Genomic DNA, 22,908 nt, shown 5'->3' with positions numbered 1-22,908 from the left:
TATGATCCCTGTTATTATCATTATTATTATTATCATTATCATTATTATTATTATTATTATTATTATTATTATTATCATCATAATCATTATTATTATTATTATTATTATTATTATTATCATTATTATTATTATTATCATTATTGTTGTTATTATTATCATTTTTATTATTATTATTATTATTATTATTATTATTATTATTATAATTATTATTATTATTATTACTATTATTATTATATTGCTCTTTGTAAAGCTCATCTGGACAAACTTAGGCTGGTGTAGTGCCATAAAGTAGGATGCACGTAAAACAAATTAACTCTCTGTTGTCATTTGCTGTGCTTGGAAACCAAATTAATTCAGAAAACCAAACTGATGACTTATTCTTTAATGTTTTTTTTTTGAGGTGGGTGATTGTGATTCGGTGAAGTCCAGAAAACTACTTTAGCATCTTTTGCTTCCATTTTGTAGGAATCATGAGAAAAAGTCTATAGCAAAATATGGTCCTCATTAAATAATGTCTTCAGACTGTCTAACTACTACTGCTAGCATGACTGCTAGTTTAACAGAAAGCTTCAAACTGTAAATAATTCTAACATGCTGTGTCGGACTGCAAATTATTAGTATGCCCAAGGGACTATAGTAAAAGCTTGCTACTCAGCTGCCCCTGGTTTTCACACGTATACCTTATTCATTCATTGAGTTTTACTCTCTGTTGTAAAGTGTTTGTTTACATCATCAAACAATATGCCTTTATAATTGCTAAACAATGTTAAATGTTACAGTTGTACAACTTTTTTACAAAAGTGTGTACCACTATATATTCTCTGATTCTGTCATTCCTCTAAACAAATGCTATCATTATTTTAAAAGTATACATAATTTAGAATTACAGCCAGTGGTCATTTTTTTTGGAATTATTTCTGAATCTTGACTTAAGGGGGTCAGAATTATGAGCAAAGGGCTTAACAAAATTCATAAAAATATATCTGTTTTTGATTTCTGCAGCATCAGATGGCTTCCTGCGTGTGACTTTGATCAATTCACTTATCTTTCAAATTGCCTCCAGACTATACTTGAAAACAAACACTTTTGTCTAGTTTTCTTCAGCCCTGGGCCATTTTCTGTCGATTGTTTTCAGCATATCAACCTTTCTTATTAAACCATGTATCCTAATTCCTGTTTATCCAGGTTCACCAGATTTGTCAGACAATTACGTGAAATTGCTATGTTTCTATGCAGCTATTAAAACACAAAAATGTATTATAATGTAACATTAAAGTGCTTGGCTTTCCTAGTAAATACATTTCCCAAATTTCCAAATAAGCTGTAGATCTAACTTGAACGAATGCTCCTATCTTTTAATTTTCTTTTTTTCTAGCACGCAACGTAAGAATTGCATTATGTTTGCCTCATGCATTCAGCTGTCATGGGGTTTGACTTGACTACCTCTTTTGTAAGTCTGTTTTTAGTCATCCACTTGCCTTTTCCATTAAAACTATTTTCTTGCATCTGAAGTTTGTGATCTTTTCTTCTGATACTTCTTTTTTTGTGAAAGAATTACCCACTTGAAATTTAAACTTTGTATATTCCCTTGAGACAGTTAAATTGTTCTTATCTGTCTTCCTCTGCCTCCTTTCCCCAATTCCCTGCATATTAGGTTATTGTAGCTTTCTCTTTGTATGGTTTCTGTTGTAGAGCACGCACATGTACATGACCTTTCTTTGTAATGCCTCTACTATATTTATCTCCTGGAAAAAAAGAGATCTTCAAAATGTCAGTTATTAGTTCAGACAAGTTCTCCTTTGATGCCTTTACCTGTGATTAAGGAGCAATTTCAGTGGGTAGCTATGGATATTGTGGGTCCTCTGAGTACCCCAAGTTCCACAGGGAAAAAGTATATCCTAGTGATTGTAGATTATGATACATGATACCCTGAGGCAGTGGCTTTGTCCTCCATTGAGGCAGAGAAGGTGGCAAATGCTTTGCTAGAGATTTTCAGCAGGCTAGGTTTCCCAAAGGAAATACTGTCTGACAGAGGTGCCAATTTTATGTCAGACCTGCTGGCTTTTCTGTGGAAGTCCTGTGGAGTGAAGCACATGAAGAACACCCCCTACCACCCCCAGACTAATGGTCTTGTTGAGAGGTTAAATTCTACAATCAAGTCCATGCTACGGGCATTTGCAGATCAGTTTAAGAGGGAGTGGTACAAATATTTGCCCCATCTGTTGTTTGCTTACAGAGATGTTCCCCAGGAATCCACAAGTTTTTCACCCTTTGAGCAGTTGTATCGGCATAGGGTGAGGGGACCTCTAGATTTAATTCGAGATGAGTGGGAAGGTGAGTGTGACTCTCACAGGGAGTCTGTTGTGGCATATGTCCTGAACCTCAGGACAAGGCTTAGGGAACTTATGGGCCTGGCCCAGGAGAACCTGGCAGAAGCCCAAAAACAGAAAAAGGTGTGGTATGAGAGGAATGCTCGAGCTAGAGAGCATGCTGTAGGGCAGTAAGTGATGGTTCTCATTCCTGTCAGACACAACAAGTTGAAAGCAGCTTGGGAGGGACCCTACAAGGTGGTAAGAAAGGTAAGTGATGTTAACTACATGGTGGAAGTGCTAGGCAGAAGGCAGGGTCACAAACTGTACAATGTTAGCATGTTGAAATCTTACCATGACAGGGAGGCCCTTGTGCTGAGCATGTGCAGTGGATTGCAGGAGGAGTCTGAGAGAGATCTTGTGACTGATCTCCTCAGTAAGGCTCGGGCTGACACCTTGGTGGAAGGGGTAGCAATGTCCCAGCAGCTATCTCCTACCCAGGTTCGAGAAATCTGAGCAGTGTTGCAGGAGTTTGGGGGCATGTTCACTGGGAAACCAGGGAGCACCCACCTGGTGCAGCACCAGGTGTATACAGGACCCCAAAGGCCTATCAGGCAGGCCCTTTATAGGGTGCCTCACAGAGTCAAACAGACTCTGAGGGAGGACATACAGGAGATGTTGGAACTAGGGGTGATGCAAGAGTCCAACAGTCCCTGGAATGCACCAGTGGCATTGGTGCCATAGAAGGATGGCAGCAACATGTTCTGTGTGGATTACAGGAAATGAAATAGTCACACAGCATCAGATGTTTACCCCATAGGCCCTGGATCAGCTGGGTGGGGCTAAGTATCTTACAACCATTGATCTTATCAAGGGTTACTGGCAGGTACCCTTGACTCCAAGTGCTAGAGAGAAGTCAGTCTTTGTGACTCATTTTGGCTTGTATGAGTTCACAAAGATGTCCTTTGAGATGAAGAATGCCCAGCAACTTTCCAGAGGCTGGTAGATCATATCTTAGCAGGAGCAGGAGGGTTTGCCCTTGCTTACATGGATGATATTGCTATCTATAGCCATTCCTGGTAAGCGCACCTTCAGCATGTCAGGGAGGTGCTGGGCAGACTACAGAGGGCAGGGTTGACCATTAAGCCGAGCAAATGTCAGGTGGATATGGCAGAGGTCTCCTACCTAGGACATAGAGTGGGGAGTGGTAAGATAAGGCCAGAACCTGCCAAAGTGGAAGCTATTCAGGCATGGCCTGCACCTGTTACCAAAAAGCAGGCGAGGGCATTCTTAGGGACGGCAGGGTATTACAGAAAGCTCGTTCCAAATTATAGTACCATAGCTGCTCCCCTCACAGACCCGACAAGGAAGAACAGGCCAGATAAGGTAGTGTGGACCCCAGCATGTGAGCAGGCATTTCAGAAGCTTAAGGAAGCTTTGGGAGGACCCCTGTGTTTGCCAGTCCAGACTATAGCAAAGAATTTGTTGTGCAGGTGGATGCTTCAAACTATGGGGTGGGGGCTGAACTTAGCCAGATTTCTTCAGAGGATGAATAGCACCCAGTGGTTTATCTCAGTCATAGGCTCCAACCCAGGGAGGAATGTTATGCAGTGGTAGAAAAGGAATGTCTAGCCATAGTGTGGGCACTACAAAAACTTCAGCCTTATTTGTATGGAAGAAAATTCACTGTGATGACAGATCACAACCCTATAACATGGTTAAACAGAGCCAGTCAACAAAATGCCAAGTTGCTAAGATGGAGTCTGAGGTTGCAAGCATATGATATGTCAGTGCAGCACCACAGTGGCAGTAGCAATGCCAATGCAGATGGGATCTCAAGACATTGAATGGGGTGAGGTACGCCCAGGTACACATGACACTCTCAAGTGATGTTTCTCAAGGGGCACTTGAAAAACTTGCTTGAGTTCCCGGGAAGGGGGGAGATATGTGACGATTGGGGAGAGATGGGCGAAGGCTGCCAGCCTAGTCAAATACAATTTGATATATAATTCTGGCATTTGTAAATAAATGTAAAATACAGGCATGTTTTCTTGAGTGTAAAATAATATTGTGAGCTGCAAAATATGTGACAACATTGAAATCTATTGGCCCAGTGAAGCATGTTGTGACCCTTTCATGCTAGAATTCGGCTCCATTGCATCTGGATGAAGGTTTCATGCCCATTGCTTTAAGGCTAAAGTTTATGACCAGAGTTTACATATGGAAGGTGCTTTAGTGCTCTGGTTTCTGCTAGCGTGTATATGTGAAATGCCTTATATTGTTGTAAGTTTCTGAGCAGATGTTAGACTGCTAAATAATTCAGTTTGTGGCCTGAGAACTCAGACCAGGTGTCAAGATGATGCAATATGAATACTGACAAAACCTAGTGTCAAAAATGATGTAATTTGGGAGGGCCTTAGAGACATGTTTTTTTAGTAATGTTTAAATGCTATTTCTCACAAGAGACTGGAAGCATTTTGATCTTGGATATCTAAATCAGCACTCTGCCTAAACTCACATGTATGTTTTTAGCACTGTGATTTCTTGTAGGAATAGTTAAAGCTAATAAAGATTAATTAGGTATTTTTCTTTGAAATCAGACCTGTCCTACTGTATTATTTTAAGCTTCTGTGTGATCTCTAAACTCTTAGATATCTCTGTGGTGTAGTAGTTTGGTCTTGTGTTTTAATTATTCATTATTAAACATTTTTAAAACCTTCTACCTGTGGCTGGTTTGTATAGAGACAAGCTCTAGAGTACATTGCATATTTATAGAGGTTATTGTAATAGGCCACTCTAAAGTAAGCCTTGACTGTTAGTCACATTACCATTGGATTATAATATTGCACAGTAGTAACTGGACACCCTTTAAAGGGCATTTTAGTAGCTGATATTATTAGCTGGGTGGTGGCAGGGATTACTATTGTATGGTCTGGGTAAAGGGGCATAGCTGGAGATTGTGTGTCAGCCTTTCCCAGGAGTGTCTGTGAAGTTGTATAAATACTTATCTCAAAGTGTGTGTGTGTTGTGTCAGCTACTTGGCAGGGACACAAAGCACTGGTTGGACAGAGAGAGTACTGCAGGTTCTAGCTTGCCCAGCTAGGCTGGGACCTGGACCTTATAGCTGTGCCAGTGGGGAGTCTTATTGGGGACCTGGTGAGCAAAGGAGCAACCAGCCCCAGAATGACTGTGATCTCTGTGTGCACTTAAGGGAAATTGTACTTTACTGTGTGTATTAGTTATCCTTTTCTCTTCTAGGAGACAACCTCCCTGGTGTTAGTGGTGAGGATTGAGTCTCCTTGATTGCTGGACCAGGGCATGGTCGTCACATACTGCAGTGTGTTTTTTTCACTTTCTTCAATTTACTGCAAATATATCGTTGATATATAAGTTAGTAGGTTATGAAAGTGAAGTCCCTCTATGCAAATAAATAAATAAATAAATAAATTATGCACTCACAAGCTGTGCTTTTATATCCTGAAAAACTGATGAAGTGTGCAACCTTTTGGGTGAGTCCATTGAATATAGGGAAGTAGGCTGTTTCTACTTGTGTATGTGAGAAAGACAACACACAGGATTATAACTGAACCACTGATCACAGCCAATTTAAACAGATGAAAATGGATGTTACTTGAAGAGAAAAGCTTGAGATGTAAATTTTTTGAAATCCCTTTCCAAAATAATGACAGACTGAAGTTATGATGGTGACTCTATCATAATTGTTTTAGAGTATGTGATGCTTTCAGTTGCACCTTTTCACGTGCACAAAGATACTGCTCCATTCTCAACACAGCTTGCTTTTACTCTGTCTCTGTTTATAAAGTAGTCGAGTTCAGTGTTCTTCATAATACCTTCAATACCTGGAATGTTTAGGAAGCAAGCTTGTTTTATCAAACTACCAGTTCATTGCAGGATGATGCTATTTACTTGATGGGGATCACTTCTCAGTGGGATTTGTGCCTTTTCTCTGCTGTTTTATTTCTGAGTATATATGTATATATATATACATATATATATATATATATATATATATATATATATATATATATACACAAACATATATATGTATAAAATTAGCAGGGGAATGTAGGGGTGCAGAGGGCAGGCACCCTGCATAAAATGTTCTTTCTTTTTCTGATGTATTATATTTCAAAATATTTGTGGTCAGTGTAGTGTACGCTGATGTAGTGGTTTGGTGATGTAGTGAAAGATAACCATACTCTTAATTGTGTTAATACTTCACTCTGTATGCTCTGACAACTTTAGGTACTAGCAAGTATTTATTTCCCTGCCATACAGATACAATTCTTGTCATTTGCTGAAGTAAAAAATAGTGTTTTTCATCTGTCAAAATAACACTTCTGTTTGTATCTAGTTTAACAGTTTATGGATTCTAAAATCTAGTTATAATATATAACTGAAAGCTCTATCAACTGACCTTGGTCCTGAATTTTGAGTAAATTTATTTATTTATTTTACATTTGTTTACCAGGATAGTCCATCTGGGTGCAAGCCTATTTTCAGTGGAGGCCCAGGGAGAAAAGCTCCAGAGGTATACATAACGGGTGTATATTATAACAATGAATGATCAGATGATCGAATGTTGTTATATTGACCCCTAAAGGGTGAAAACTCAAAACAGCAAACAACACTTAACACTAAATGAAGTGGGGGGAGGGCTGTGCCCCTCACCCCCACCACTTAAATATATCAACTCCGAGACTGCATTACAGTGAAGGAAATTGCACAACCTGGATGGCCGGCCCAGTGATTTCTTTCCCTGGGAAAATATTTGCTGTTCCGGCCGTTCGCTATTTTGCCGATTCGACATTTAGTGTTGAACTAACAGTATTCGATCATCTGATCATTTGTGAAACTAAAGTAGACCCTACATAACATATACATATATATTTATATCACAAGTACATGAAAAATACATTTACATAACATGTATCACTAGAACACACATATATACTAACAATGCCTCAAGTCCAGTTTACAGAGTATTCTACTTTTGTTTTATAGCAAGTGTTATGCAGGTAGTTAGATTCTTACAACAGAGTGGGATCATCTTATAATATTCACAAAATAAATCTTGATAGATAAATCATTTTGAGGATGTTAGATACTGGTGATAGGTTTAGCTATGTTAGTTTTGTTAGTGTATATAAGAAAGGGGAGAAACAGAAGATCTGATGTGAGGATATGGGTTTAGCTATGTAAGTTATGTTAGTATAATTGAGATAAGAGAGAAGAGAAGATTTGAAGTATGACAGTGGTTAGGTATAATGGTAGGGGTTCTCTGTTGATGAATGTTCCCATAAGGAAAACATGCAGGGGGGAGGGCTGGGTGCCATTAGCCTGGGCTAGTGCAGGAGCAGGTCCACTTCATACAGAGGTGGCCTTTTAGCTGTTTTTTGAATTGGGTTGGGTTTGCAATGTTTAGAATATGTTGGGGAATTGTGTTCCAGCTTTTGGAAATATAGTAGGAGTACAGGGTGTCCCCAGCTTTGTTGTTGCCTTTGGAAACTTGTAGGAATGTTTTTTTCTGTGAATCAGAGCTGTCAAGTGTTAGTATATGGCTGGAGTATTTGCTGTAAGGCTGGAGTTCTGTCTGGTTGGTGCACTAGGTGGTGGGTGACAATGAGCTGTGTATAGGTTAAATGTTGGGGGAGTTCTAACCATCTTAATTGTTTTAGTGAGAAGCAGTGGTGGGATCTGTGTGTGGAGTTTGTGGCAAACTTGGTTATCTTGTAGCAGGGTTTGAGTTTGGCAAGGTGGGTTTTGCTAAGTTTAGTGAGGATGGGAGAGGCATAGAGTAGAGTGGATAGGAGGTGAGTTCTGGCTCTGTCTAGTCAGGACTAGTTAGTAAGGAATGGTTTAATGTGGTAGAGAGAGCCTAGTTTGATGTGTGTTTTTTTAATAGATTGAGAAAGGTGTAGGTCAAATTTCAATTTGTCATCAAACTAAAATTCTATCCATTTATGCAGCAGATGTTAGGTGATTTCACTGCACAACAGGTTGCCACAGCTTTTTGTGTATATGGACATAGGGCTGTCTATGTTTCCCATCTGTACTGATGGTACATATAACCTAGAAGAAGTATATGCGGCAAGGTGTAGCATGCCTGCTGCAGCCATACAGAATGAGACCGACAGAGGAATAACCAAATCTGAAGACTTAAAATGTCTAGATAGTGTGAGAAAGCAGATAGAATGACCTCCAGTATGTCTGAGTATAGCTATGGGCATTACATATGGAGACAATTGGGTGTTTACAGAATTTTATGTTAAGTATTAAAATCCCTTATTAGATATTACATAAATGTCCAGAAGCACCATGTTGTTTAAGTTATACAGTGAATTCAGCACAGAGTAAAGTTACACAGATTGGGCAAAGGCTACTATGAGCATCCCATAACAAATGTAAATGCTTCTCTGTTGATGCAGACATGAAGCAATGACTTTAAGAAACAATAAACAAAATCCATAGGATGTAAAGGTACAGTTCTACAATAACCGAGACGTTTACAGATCAGCAATGCTGAAGGCAAAGAACTCGTCATACCTGCAGAAACTGCTGACTAACATGGGTTCCTAGACATAGGTTTATACTTAACTTAGGCTGACTAACATGGGTTCCTGGTCATAGGTTTATACTTACCTTAGGCTGACTAGCATGGGTTCCTAGTCATAGGTTTATACTTACCTTAGGCTGACTAACATGGGTTCCTGGTCATAGGTTTATACTTACCTTAAGCTGACTAACATGGGTTCCTGGTCATAGGTTTATACTTACCTTAGGCTGACTAACATGGGTTTCTAGTCATAGGTTTATACTTACCTTAGGCTGAGTAACATGAGTTCCTGGTCATAGGTTTATACTTATCTTAGGCTGACTAACATGGGTTCCTAGTCATATGTTTATACTTACCTTAGACTGACTAACATGGGTTCCTGGTCATAGGTTTATACTTACCTTAGGCTGACTAACATGGGTTCCTGGTCATAGGTTTATACTTACCTTAGGCTGACTAACATGGGTTCCTGGTCATAGGTTTATACTTACCTTAGGCTGACTAACATGGGTTCCTGGTCATAGGTTTATACTTACCTAAGGCTAGAGAGCCATGGGAGGCTGAAAGTGTGACCAAACTAATAAACCAGTGCATGTGTGTAGATGGCTTTAAGAATGTAAATGCAAGTAGAACCCATGCCATGCCGAAAACGGCACAACTCTAAAGCCACTGTAATGACACCAAGACAACCTCAGCCAGAAATATATTCTGAATATAAGAGAAAAGCAGAAGTATTTGCAGTAATACTGTAAACATCTACAGAACCAAAAAAGTACATATGCACAGGCTGCATTCACTCAGCATTCACATATTACCTTAGAGCAATAGATATCACACACACACACACACACACACACACACACACACACACACACACACACACACACACACACACACACACACGCATGCACACACAAGCTCACAGTGCACGCTCACAGTCCAATATTAGAACACACCTAAATAGCTCAACTTGAAATCTCAAAGAAACTATCTCAACATAAAAAGATGTGGCAAAGCACAACACCATCACCATGTTCTTCAGTGTACATCTGAAGTAATAATGCATGAAACTCGGCCAACTGTAGCACACACCCATATACAAAATCATCCATGCAGCATGAAAACAAGTTTGCAATTTGCTACTATGTCATGTACACGGGGCATTAAATCAAATGAGGCCCAAAACTATACATGAACAAACGTGTATCACAAAATTCCAGCTGACCAAGCAATATACCTGCCTGCTACAACATACATTTTATGTGAATTAAACCCACTGCCAAGAAGCAATATCACAAAGACAGTGCCACATAGTGTTTAAAATCCACATTACAGAATTTAAGATAAGAATGGTTAAGATTTACATAGTAGCTGAAAGCAGTAAACGTGCAAGAATATTTTTTTAATTTTAAATGTTACGGTACATGACATGTTACATAATCTGACAGTTATTAGCTAACAGATGGAGAAATTTGGTCAGTACCAAATGTCACATGATAATATCTAAAAGAACATGCCCACCACAACTGTGGCTACAACTCTCAAGTCAACAATGGCAGCATCTATACAATAAATTGTATGCACAGTAACTATACTGACATGTCACTGCAAGCAAACACAATCATCATAAAGAACAACTTAGTTGATTCTCTAATATGTCACTGCAGGTCAACACAATCAGCGTAAAGAACAACTTATCCAATTCTCTAATTATTTTCACATATAACCTGCAACTTGCTGGCAACCCATTACACATCACCTGGCTTGTGGACAGCAACTTCATAACATTCCAGAAGCACATTATTTCTTTGCCTTTATCTGGAGGATGTTAACAGCCTCTGCAAAAGTTGATTCTACTATTCAGAAAAAAATCATCCATATATATCATGCAGATGTTTGCAACCTTTAAGTGAAACTGCCAGTTTTTTTTCCAGACACCTTTATTGAATTATCACTTGTGACAGGCAAATTTACATTCATATAAAAGCAATCACATTATAATTAACATAACAAACATTTCCTTCACATATATTATTATATATATCATAAGCAACATTACATAAATTATTCAATTCCTGCCCATTTTTTAAACAAGAAACATCTTTAGTAAACCATCACTTACTACACAGGCAATCATAAATTTATACAAATGAAAACAAACCACACAGACACAGTACTAGTTGCAAGCATTTTACATCACAAACCATAATGACATACTCCCAACTGCAAACATTATACATCACTTATAATCTACCCAATCCCTTTCAGTCAAGCATTACATAGCTCATTTAAGTCCTCCCACCTTTTAAACCTCATTCCTCCTTTATATCTATTGTTTCCACAATTCCCATTTTTCCTTCTGTTCTAGATTCTACTAAAAACTCTACTAGTGCTGGTCTTTTGTTTAGGACCCCCTTATTTCTTTCTCTTTGCTTATACTCTGATACCAATCCCTGACAGGGAAGGCAATCTCTAACCTGCACTCCAAATAAATTATTGGTGTCTTCCCATTCTATCATGTTTCCCTCTCTAGTTATTTGGTCTCAATACCTTGGTTTCTTTGCCATTTTTTTCCAGTATTGTTACAAAATGTTTTGTTCAACAATATACATGTGATTAGAGATCCATCAATACTTATGTTATCATTTCCCATCAGTCCAGTGATACATAGTCTGGCTATTGCTACTGCTGATGCACCATTACACAATGTGGCACATGTTTGTATCTCTGGGTGAAAAGCAGCCACAAGGCTGGATTTCATCATATCAGGACAGTACTGGGTAGTCATTTCAATGAGAAACCATAGTTACCTTGACGGGAAGACATGAACAAATGTGTAGCACAAAGTTACAGTGGGCCAAGCAGTATACCGGCCAGCTACAACAGTATAAATTTTATATGAATCACATGCATATGGTTATGGAGCAATGTCATGTATGGGTTTAGCTGCTACTGTGACATTGCTACATGTAGACATGATTGAACATTAACCACCAATGGTCTACTCTGATTATATACCCACAAACAATTACTGCTTCATTTCAGTAGTGATATCACTACTACATAATGTAACATGCAACAAAAATTAGTCACATTACATATGCACATTGTTTTGTAACAAACATCAGAGAGTGTACAACCTCTGCAGCTGGTTGCTCCAATCACCTAACTGCACTGATCTCTGCCGCCAGTTGTCCTAATCACCTGACTAAACTGTCCTTTGTAGATGCCTAATTCCGGTCATGTGACTATACTGTTGTCTGCAGTTGTCTACACATGTACATCTGATTGCACTGCTCTTTGCAGCTGTGCCTCAGTCACCTGACTACATTGATCTCTGCAGCTGCTTGACCCTGGACACCTGACTACATCGTTGTCTACAGATGGTTGACTCTGACTATGCTGTTCTCTAGATGCCTGAGATTTTGAAATGAAAGCATTATGCCTGAAGTACACATATACTTTATGCATCACAGCCAATTTTTACTTCTGTCATTAAGGCACTCCGTTTGCTGCCACATTGTTTTGGTATTGTGTGTAGAGTGCTGCTAGCAGCTTTAAATCTATGCACACTCGTACCTGCATTCTGCCTTTGCTGAATATCTTGCAGTGTCTGACATTCTACAAGACTTCCAGTAATCAGCACCATGTCTTACACTCAGTACAAACTGTTTTGGAATCCAGGCCAAGGAATCTTATATTTAACAAGTCTAGTTAGTGTCTGGGAAAATAAATAAATTAAATAAACAAGCAATCAATCAAGTAAGCAAGCAAACAAATAAATCAATAGTTGTTGCACTTTTGTAGTTAAATGTCTGTGAATGTCTCTTTGCTGATGGTCATTTGTCCCTGACCTGTTTACTTATTATTTTAATAGCTAAAGAGTTATACTGGCTTACAGGATTTTCAGCCACAACCTGATCATACAGCTGAAGGAAATACTGTATAACACAAAATGTGCACTGATAGTAACACGAACAGGGAAGTTATGGTCGGCTATCAAAATACAGAGATATAAAGAGAAATAAGGAAAATCTTACAGTCAGGACAAATTTTTTGTACTGATCCTTCCTACATAGAAACACTTGTTTCTGTTTTTCATGACCATAATCTACTCTAACTGATGACCTTAGTTGATATTTTCTGCTGAACTGTTACATTGATTTCAGAAGGCTGTACAGAATGAAAAAAAAAAAGGAGGATAATAAACACTTTTCTCTTACCTTGAAAACATGGATTGGGATATCGATAACAATGTATATAAGATCTCCTAGTGCCAGGCTGGCAATTAGTGCATTAGGACCATTCCTCATACACTTATTGTGATAAATGATCCGGAGGAGTGTTGCATTTCCTACCAGCCCCAGGACAAAAATAATGCAAGATATGACCGTGTTGATGTACTTAAACAGAGTGCTGATCTGGATTTTTTGAGAGCAGATTGGGGGTTGTTTTCTGTTAGGAGTGTTGCTTCTGTTGGCACTTGAAGAATCGGACTTCATAAGAGCATCTGAGGTTGCAGCTTCCTGTGGAGTGATTGGATCCCTAAGGACACTGCTGGAGTAGGGAACATCAGTCACCTCACTGAGACTCTTCTGGATCAGCTGATGGTCTCTGGTGTCATTGCTGTCATCTGAACTGTGGCAAAGCTCACAGCAAAGTAGCAAAAGGATGACAGACATGTTGAAAAGAAGAAAGGCCATTTTTAAATTCCTTAGCAACCAGAGGAAAAAGTCCTTAAGGAACTATACAGCATCAATATTCCTTCACCAGTGGATTTCCTTTAGGTCAGTATCCCTGCAAAAAAAAAGAAAAAAAAGCAATATGTTGAACAATTTCAGTCTTTATGGATATATGCAGTGTATGTATCTGTTTAAATATCTTTATTAACACTCAGAATATTCTGTGTACAGTCCCTGTAGTTCCTTTGTTTTCTCTAAGGGAAGTAAAGAGCTTGCCTGATGATGGACTTAAGCTGCAGGGCTGTCTGTATACCAGCACTTAGTTGGTTGAAAAGGTTAAAGTCAGAATGGGCACTGCAAATGTCCCAGTGCAAGTTCTGCTATTCCACGCTTTGTATGCTCCACACTGTATAAAGGAAATGGCAGGCTTATCATCAACAGAAGTTGCTAATTTACAAGATCAGAATAAGACCCAAGGAACACTTTTCATCTGTAGAGGAGTATTACTGCTTATGTTTAGCTGTTTAAAGGAACATTTGCACACTGACTTTGTTTCACAAAAAAGGGCACCCCCCCCCTTTACTGTGCATATATTTTGTTTATAAAACAGGTGTTTAAAGTAAATCATTTAAAAATAATTCTCCACAGAGTGTTGTCCTCTTCTACCTTGATTTGCAATGTTAGCTGAAATTAGGGATACAAGCAGGTTTAATCCCTTCCTCCCCAAATGAATGACAGAAAGACTGCTTTTCATTATACCTGCTAGAAGTTTCGGAGCATGGTAACGGTATCCATCAATCACCTGAAATAATACATAGGACAATTTGTTAAAGTTTACAAGGAATTGCCGCCACTGAATGCTTAAGAGTGCATATTTATTTTTCTGGCTTAAAAAATGTAGCATTCAACACACACACAATGAGAATTTACATGTATCGGTCTATGTATTACTTTAAATCATTCATATGATGCACAATCTTGACAGCAATACATATATAACAGTATAAACCATATAATGAAATCAGTGTTGGCACTCTGCTATTACGTTTCCCCCAAAGAACTCTTATACATTGATACTGTGGCTTGATGGGTCAATCCTTAGGCATCTGAACCCTGTCATACACAATAAACACAAGCTTTTCTGAAGTGGGGTATTAAACATGTAAAACTATTATCTGTCAGTATCAGTACAAACTCAAACCTTTTTGGTATCTTAATATATGATAGGGAATTACATAATCACAGAGAGTAAGAGAAGGTTCTTCATCAGTGAGAGTGGTGAGCTTTATAACAGCCTATCTGTCACTGGAGGAGTGGTTTCAACTCAGAAACTGTCGTTTTTTTGATCATTTTGGGCTATTTCTATCCCTTTCATCTTTCTGTTTAAAAATCTGTGTTTGTGCAGTTTTGCGCATCGTGCAGTGCCGTTTAACTAGGATTAAACTATTCTCAGCACCACAAAGTCTGCTCTTCAAATTTTCCCTTAGAACTAGCCAGTTTCCTAGTTTAGCACTTGAATCTGCTTCTTCGAGCTCAGCAGTTGCTCAGAACTTGTTGTAAGCACTAAATAGCTACAAATTACTACAGCACTCAGCCTTCCTTATTACCTAGAGGAAAACAGTTTTTGTATTTACTTTCCTCATTTGCCTAGAGGAAAACAGCTCTTGTACTTGCTTTCCTCACCTGTCTAGAGGAAAATATTTTTTTATTTAGGCATGTCTAAAGGACAGCTCCTGGTGTTTTCTCCTGTCTACCTGATGAATCTGGGCACCTTGGGGCAATGTTGCAATTGCCTCATGTACACAGACAACACCCTCCTCCTACCACCCAACACTATAACCTGTGAGAGATGCACTTATGTAGCCAAACTGGAGACAAAGCTCTCTCCAACCAAGACTGAACCCGTCAGTCAAGAGGAGAAGGTTAACACCTGCACCACACCACACTCATCAAATAGTCTCACTAAACCTACATCACCAAAACCCACACATAGAAACACAAAAACATTTGCGGAGGCTCTCAGTAATAATCTGCCCAAGCTGCAGAGACCTCCAAAGAAGAAACGTAGGCAACCTCCACACCTCAGCACAACCCAAAAGACACATAACCCACAGACTCAGTGTGCCACTCAACTGCAGCCCATAAGGCAAAACAACGCAACCAACATATTAGTCATAGGTGACTCTATCGTCAGGCACACTGATGTTCCACTCTCCAGACTAAACAAGGACAAGGTTACTATTCCTGTTGGGTGCCAGGATCCGCCACATAACCCACTTACTCAGGTCACTCCACAACAAGTACAAATATGACTCTGCCATTGTCCATGTTGGTGTGAATGACATGAGACGAACCTCTCTGGACTACATGAAAAGAGACACGGAAGAGCTCTCTGATCTTGTAATGAAGGCAGGTATTACGCTAGCTCTGAGTAGCATCCTACCATTGCCCAGAATTATACCGCAGTACAATGACAAAATGATTGACTTCAACAATTGGCTAAGGTTCTGGTGTCATTCTAAGGGGATCCAGTATCTGTCTGCCTGGGACAACATGGTCAACAGGCCATGATGCTTTGCCAGAGATGGCCTGCACCTGTCTCCCCTGGGATTCTGGACACTGGCTAAGGATTTTGATGCCCATATAGTGCCTTTTTAGGCAAGGTTCAAATGACAAACCCACCACCGTAACAGGTACAGGCAGGCAAAAACTGAGGGTAATGCTACTCAATGATAGAAGCCTAACCCTCAAAATGCACTCACTCGAGGCACTCCTTAAAATGGAGAACATCAACATTTGTGCAGTGACTGAAACCTGGTTCAAGGCTCTAGAGAGCGCCCCTGCATTATCAGGCTATAACTCATACCATACCTTTCGACCATCTAACCTGGACTGGAACACCAAAGGCAGAGGTGTGTCCATATTCATTAAGGATATCCACACCTCCAGGCTAGTTGCCCAACATAATGCATCTAAAATTATCCAAGTGCAACTAACTCTGGACAAAACTGCAATCCAAATTGTAGCTTGCTACAAATCCCCCACCATGCCCCAGGATTCCCACTCCTCTTTTCTTGATATACTGGAAAATATTAGGGTTCAACCAAACACCCTAATAATGGGAAATTTTAACTACCCCACCATTAACTGGGAAAACTACTCATGTACCAACTCCTTCATTCAATGCTTTGAAGAATTCATAAATTCCAATGCCCTGGATCAACTTATCCACACCCCAACTAGGGGCAACAACATCCTAGACCTAGTCATTACCACCATGAGTGACCAGTGTCCCATACCTGAAGTCAACTCCTCGTAGGTCATATCTGACCATAAGCTAATCACCATAGATATCAACATCCAGCCCCTCCCCCATTAAGGAAAACCACTATAAAACATTTCTCCAAAGCTAACTTCATGCTTCTTAAGACAGACGTGGCAAACTTCACGACACCCATGCAGATGGTCAATACAGTTATGACTGCTGAATCATACACAAATGCACTCTATAAGCACTTACACAAGTGCATGGATCGTGTTATCCCCAACAGAACCAAGATGCTATCCTCCAAAAAAAGGAAGCCAATCTGGTGGTCCCCTGCTATAAATAAACTCTACAACAGAAGGAAGAAACTGTTGCAAAGGAGAGTAAAATCCCATGAGTGGAGGAGCTCCCTGGTCAGCCTCAGTAAGAAGCTGAGATCCCTCATAAAATCCTCCAAAGCCAGCTATGAAAACAAAATAATTGCCACTGATTCCAAGGACAACCACAAATCATTCTATAGCTATGTCAAGAATCTCAATGGTAACACCCAGACATACTCTGAGTTACAGCACAATGGTACGAATATCACAGAACCAACTGATAACGCCAACATCCTGGCTGATAGGTTCAGTGCTAACTTTACCCCCTATCACCTCCTAAAGGGCCCATATCTATACCGGATGAATGCAGAGCCCCTGCAATTACAACTATGCAGGTAAAATCTGCACTCTCCAAAGCCAAGAACACAGCACCCATGGGTCTAGACAACATCCCAGGCTGCGTTCTACGTGAACTTCAGAATGAACTGGCCCCCAACTAAGCACTATGTTCAATCATAGCCTCACGTCAAGCTTTGTACCCACTGAATGGTGCACAGCAACAGTTATACCACTCCACAAAGGGGAAGCCACCACAGACCCCGGGAACTATTGCCCTATTAGCCTGATGAGCCTGGTCTGTAAGGCCATGGAACATATCATCATGGAACTCATAAACAAAGACATTGGTAACCTCTAAACTCTGGACCTCACCCTGTTCGGGTTTGTGAAATGCAGATCATGCTTCCTGAACCTGATTGACTTCTTTGAAACAGTCACCACAGCCATGGACGAGGGTAAGGCAGTTCACACAGCCTACCTTGACTTCGCCAAGACTTTCGACACCATTCCCCATTCTGGAATTATAGAAAAACTCAGTAAACTGGGTATAAATCCATATGTCACAAGATGGGTCGCCAAATGGCTCACTGACAGAAACCAGACTGTAAAAGTTGCAGACTTCAAATCTGACTTCAAACCTGTGACAGGTGGAGTGCCACAAGGTTCAGTCCTGGGTCATCTCCTGTTTGGTATCTACTTCTCTGAAGTATGGGCTAACACAGAGGGCCTCTGGCTGATGAAGTTCACAGATGACTGCAAATTAGGTGCCATAGTTGAGTCCCTGAATGACGTGGACATCCTACAGAAGGGCCTCACTGACACAAATGCCTGGTGTCAGAGCCATGGCCTCAAGCGCAATGCCAAAAAGTGCACTGTCATCCCCTTTGGAAAAACTCTGTACCCATGAAATACCACATAGGCAGTAGTCCACTTAACGCCGAAGGTGTGATAAGAGACCTTGGGACTTAGGTGGGCAGTAGCCTCTCCTTTGATAATCACATCACCACAGTAGTCAGGAAATCCTTCTGCGTGGCAAACCTCATCACAAAAGGGTTCTCATCCAGGAAAAAAAAGAGGTCTTTGTTCCTCTCTACTCAGCTATCATTAGACCCATTATAGAGTACAATGCCCCTTTTCAAATGTACCTCACAAGACATCTACAACAGCTGGAAAGGCCACAGAAGTACCTCACAAAGAGAATTACAGGACTCAAACAGATGCCCTACGCTGACCGTCTCAAAAAAATCCAGCTTTACTCCATAGCATACCGCCTACTCCAAGATGATCTCTGCCTAACATATAAAGCTATGTCAAACCCTGAGCTGTTGGACATGCTACACCTAAAGAAATCCCAATCACTCCGAGATACATGTTCTAGGGACCTAAACCTTGTCACCACAATAAACAGAACATGCTGGAGGAATAGATTCCTGTCCCAGAGACTTCCCATATTCTGGAACAAGCTACCTATCTATGTCAAGCAGAATTCCTCATTAGCACTATTCAAGAGAAATCTTGATGAGTGGATGGGAAATAGGAAATTCACCCTGGGGATCACTTCTGTGGCTATGCTCAACAGGGGCCCAGGAAAATAACTTTCTTGGGCGGTGAAAGCCAGGGAACCGTGTTGGCTAGGCTTACATGGGCCCTTGGGCCGATAGCCTAGTACCTACATATGAACCTATGAATCTATAATATAGTATGAGTGTTTCATATATAATTTCATATGTACTATCTCTTTTTCCATTTATTAAAAGGAAAATAAAATTCTAGTTAAATGTTCATGCATGACATTAAATGAATTGCATCTGTTTTGATTTATAATGTCCATTCTGTGAATTAACAGCAAAATACATTTCTGTTTAATGAAACTAAATATGTTCTCATAACTTTTATCTGTTTTACTTAGGAAAGACCTGTGAAGCACATACATTATCCTGGAATTACTTAAATTTGGTTTGGTTAAGTAATTTGCTCACAGTCTCAAAATATAGACGTGGACAGTAGGAAAACCAAAAAAGCCTTCAGAAAAAAGCTCACTAAAAGCACAAAAGTATTTAATAATTTAAAAATGCAATTCTACTTAAATAAATTAAAATGGCAGGCATACCTCTCAACCTGAAGTCTGGACAAAGCCATAAATTATTGGGGGGACAAAGGTCCAAAATTAGGGACAGATTTTAAATATTGCTGTTATAAACTTAGCAAGTTGATAGAATAACAAGTTTTATGTTATCATGCATTTTCTGAAGGGTATTTAGTCTAAATCGCAAATGTCTGCTATTATTTTCTGACTTCAATCATCAACAATTTGTCAGTGATTTGCCAGAAAACAGCAACTTTACGAGAACCAGGCCAAAAGTATGAGGCAAAAATCTGGACATCCTGAGAAAATCTGTACAATTGAGAGGTATGATGGCAGGTACTGCTGTTGTGTTTGTGTTTGCCCTATCATCTCTCTCATATAGAAACACACACACACACACACACACACACACACACACACACACACACATACACACACACACACACACATGCATACTATTCATTTATCATTTACCTGACATCTTTCTATACTTTAAAAGCTTTTGCATTTCTGAAGTAGTACAAATATAATGGCACATTAAAATGTCACATTAATGACATTATGAGTCATAACAAGGTTCATTCCTGTATGAAATATGGCTGTATGTAGTACTTCAAAAAGTCAGCTTGCCCAGTGAGCCATTTCTCTGGGTTGGAACAGCTACATATACAAATGGTTTTCATTTGAAGTAATACAGTGCTATGGTCCTTAAAGAGAAGTCTGTGTATACTTTGAAATAATGACATGTTGAACATGACAGCCAAAAAAAAAAAAAAAAAAAAAAAACAAAGAAGAAAAATATTAATGAATCAGTTAATCTATTTTTATTCATTTAGCAGATATATGATTTTTTTCTTCTTGGACCACTTTAGTCATAGCCTATGCTGTAATGTCAAGGTAAATGCAGTATATACACAATTTAGAGTAGCCAATCTGCAAACATGTTTTGGGAAGATTTAGGGACAGCTGGAAATATAAAGACTCACACAGCCAGTTATCAGAGTTTAGGATTGAACCTCAGACCATGACATTTTCAGTTTTAGCTGTCCTACATGAGCAAATAACTGACATCATCTGACAGTTTAGTGGTGTCTGCTGCCACTGCTCTGAGACAATAACTGCACAGCGTATAATCCCCACCTTCTTTAACCTTTGTGTACACACATACTGCATTTTACTACTTCATTCCTGTATGGTGAAACACGCTTTTTTTATTTAAAACATTATTACAAGTGATAACTTTGGACAATAGTACTCAGCTAGATTACTGATGACTTTCTTTAAAACTTAATTATTGTGGACGTTAGTAAGAATAGTATTCAACTATTTGAGTTTTCAAAAACATTTAATTTACTTCTTTTATAAGACAGAACTACAAGATATGAATGACTTCAGACAGTTGTCTTTTAAAATGCTTGCAGAGAATCACACAGTATGGATGCAGAGACGAAGGACTCAAACTCATGGCTGCAAGATGAAGTCTGTAATCATCTATCAAAAAGGGCAGTTATTTTGGTGACTAATACATGCAGGCTGCCTGTACTGGAGCCAGTTTACAATTTTAGCACTTTTTTTTCTTTATATGTTTTTAACTGATTTTCTGTGTTACAGTTGTCAATCAAGCCCTTCTAAGCTTCGAACATAAAACAGTCCCTTTAGATATACATCTGCAAACAATTATACATAAATTTATACAAAAAACAATAATATATTGTCATCACCCTCATGATCCACCTCCCCAATTGCTTCATGTAGCCATAGTATCTATCCCCTTATCTTGTCTCCTAGAGCATGCATGCTTTAATTTGCTAGAACTGTTCTCATCTTAAGGGTACAAAACAGTGACATGGAAAAAGATATTTGACACCCATGTTTTTTCTTCCTTTTTAATAAGGAAATGGTCAAATGGAGAGCTATGTTTTCTTTTTTAACCTTTCTTATTTATTAATTTATTTTGACAAACTTAGCAGTCGGATCCAACAGGGTCAATTTCACTTCCAGTCCAGATAAATAACATTTACATATATAATGTAGATAGACAGGAAAATGATGGAAAAATGTGTAAAGTGTGTAGAATGCCTTGTTGCTGCAGTTAGGATTGTTCACATTTCTAGATAATGTAGACAAAGTTCGTTAGAATACAGGAAGGCATAATGCAACAAAAGAGACTGCAACATTCAATGCACTATCGCTAGGTTTCATGCTGTGTGCAACAGCAACTTGAGATGGCATAATTTATAACATTTACATAGATTAAGGAAGACGACAACATCTAAGGACTACACTTAAAGTACTTTATGTGAAAGAGTAGCAATCAGAGTTGTGGTGAATTATGTACTTATAAGCTGTATATAATATAGGCATGCAGCTATTTTTGCAGTAGGTCTAGTAATTTTGACCACATTTTTTTCTGTTTGGCACTTTCTGATATTGTTAGGACACTGGCTCCACAGTTTATAGGCTAAGAAGGGGTAAGCATTGCATAACTTCATGGGGGGGGGGTCCCTGCATCCCATTTGAACTCTCTGCATTGGACTACAGCTGGTGATGCAAATGATTTGTGAACGATGCTGAGGTGTGTATGAGTGCACTGTTGCTGCTGAAGATTTTGGATATGAGTGCCTGTAAGAGAACATCTGCACACTGCTGGAGGGGAAGTGGTTTGTGTCTTAAGTGTAATGTAGTGATGCCTCCTCACAGAGCAGAGGAAAAATAAAACAGCAAGTACTGACACAAATTATTCTCAAGTTCTTGACATTTATCTTTAACTTGTCTACAGCCAGATTTACTTCTGGTATATTACAGTGGAACAAGGAAATTGACGTGATAAATCAACTTAATTCTTTGCACCATAAAAGCAGGAAACTAGTTATACCTCAGCAGTGAAGTTCCTTCTGATTTAAGAAGTCGAAGGGATGGTTCAGTAAGCTAAAACTGCTAAATGAATCATTACCAACTGATAGCTGACAACACAACAGTGACATGCTACGATATTACACTGCAAAGCATAAAGGTCCATACAAGTAACATGTGTGATACTAGCACAAAAAGCTGGTCACAGCTAACTGCACTTCATAATGAGTGCAGGAAACACATGAGCTGCAACCCAGCTGAGAACCAATTACATGCTTAGCGTACAGGGCTGACTGCGTAGTAACAGGAGTTCTACAACTTAGGATATCAGTGAACATTACCTGTGGATATAGTTAGAATAGTGGAGGAGCAATGTTGTAAGGAGGGACTTGTGGTCAAAGCACAGCTCTTCACTGAGGGTTATAAAATAAAGTGAAGAAGGAGCATGTGGAGACCAGAAGCTAACCATGATCATGT

At 39.2% G+C, this 22,908-nt stretch overlaps 1 protein-coding gene across 2 annotated transcripts in view; it reads right to left on the bottom strand.

Moving 5' to 3' along the window:
- Positions 1-22,908, bottom strand: part of EDNRA (endothelin receptor type A) — a 1,533,935-nt gene that overhangs the window by 1,501,921 nt on the left and 9,106 nt on the right. Inside the window, exons 2-3 of one of the 2 annotated variants that reach the window (XM_044062245.1) lie at positions 14,328-14,370; positions 13,110-13,683 (exon numbers count right to left, since the gene is read on the bottom strand). In XM_044062245.1, the coding sequence (XP_043918180.1) occupies positions 13,110-13,589 (480 nt within the window). In that variant the 5' untranslated portion in view covers positions 13,590-13,683; positions 14,328-14,370. The remainder of the gene's footprint in view (positions 1-13,109; positions 13,684-14,327; positions 14,371-22,908) is intronic. The other variant, XM_044062244.1, reaches the window with a different exon arrangement.

This window comes from Protopterus annectens, chromosome 2.part1, assembly GCF_019279795.1.
Source record: "Protopterus annectens isolate FY-2018-M chromosome 2.part1, PAN1.0, whole genome shotgun sequence".
Lineage (NCBI taxonomy): Eukaryota > Metazoa > Chordata > Ceratodontiformes > Protopteridae > Protopterus > Protopterus annectens.
Note: the sequence above shows the minus strand (reverse complement) of the source record. Positions and strands in the feature narration are given on the sequence as shown.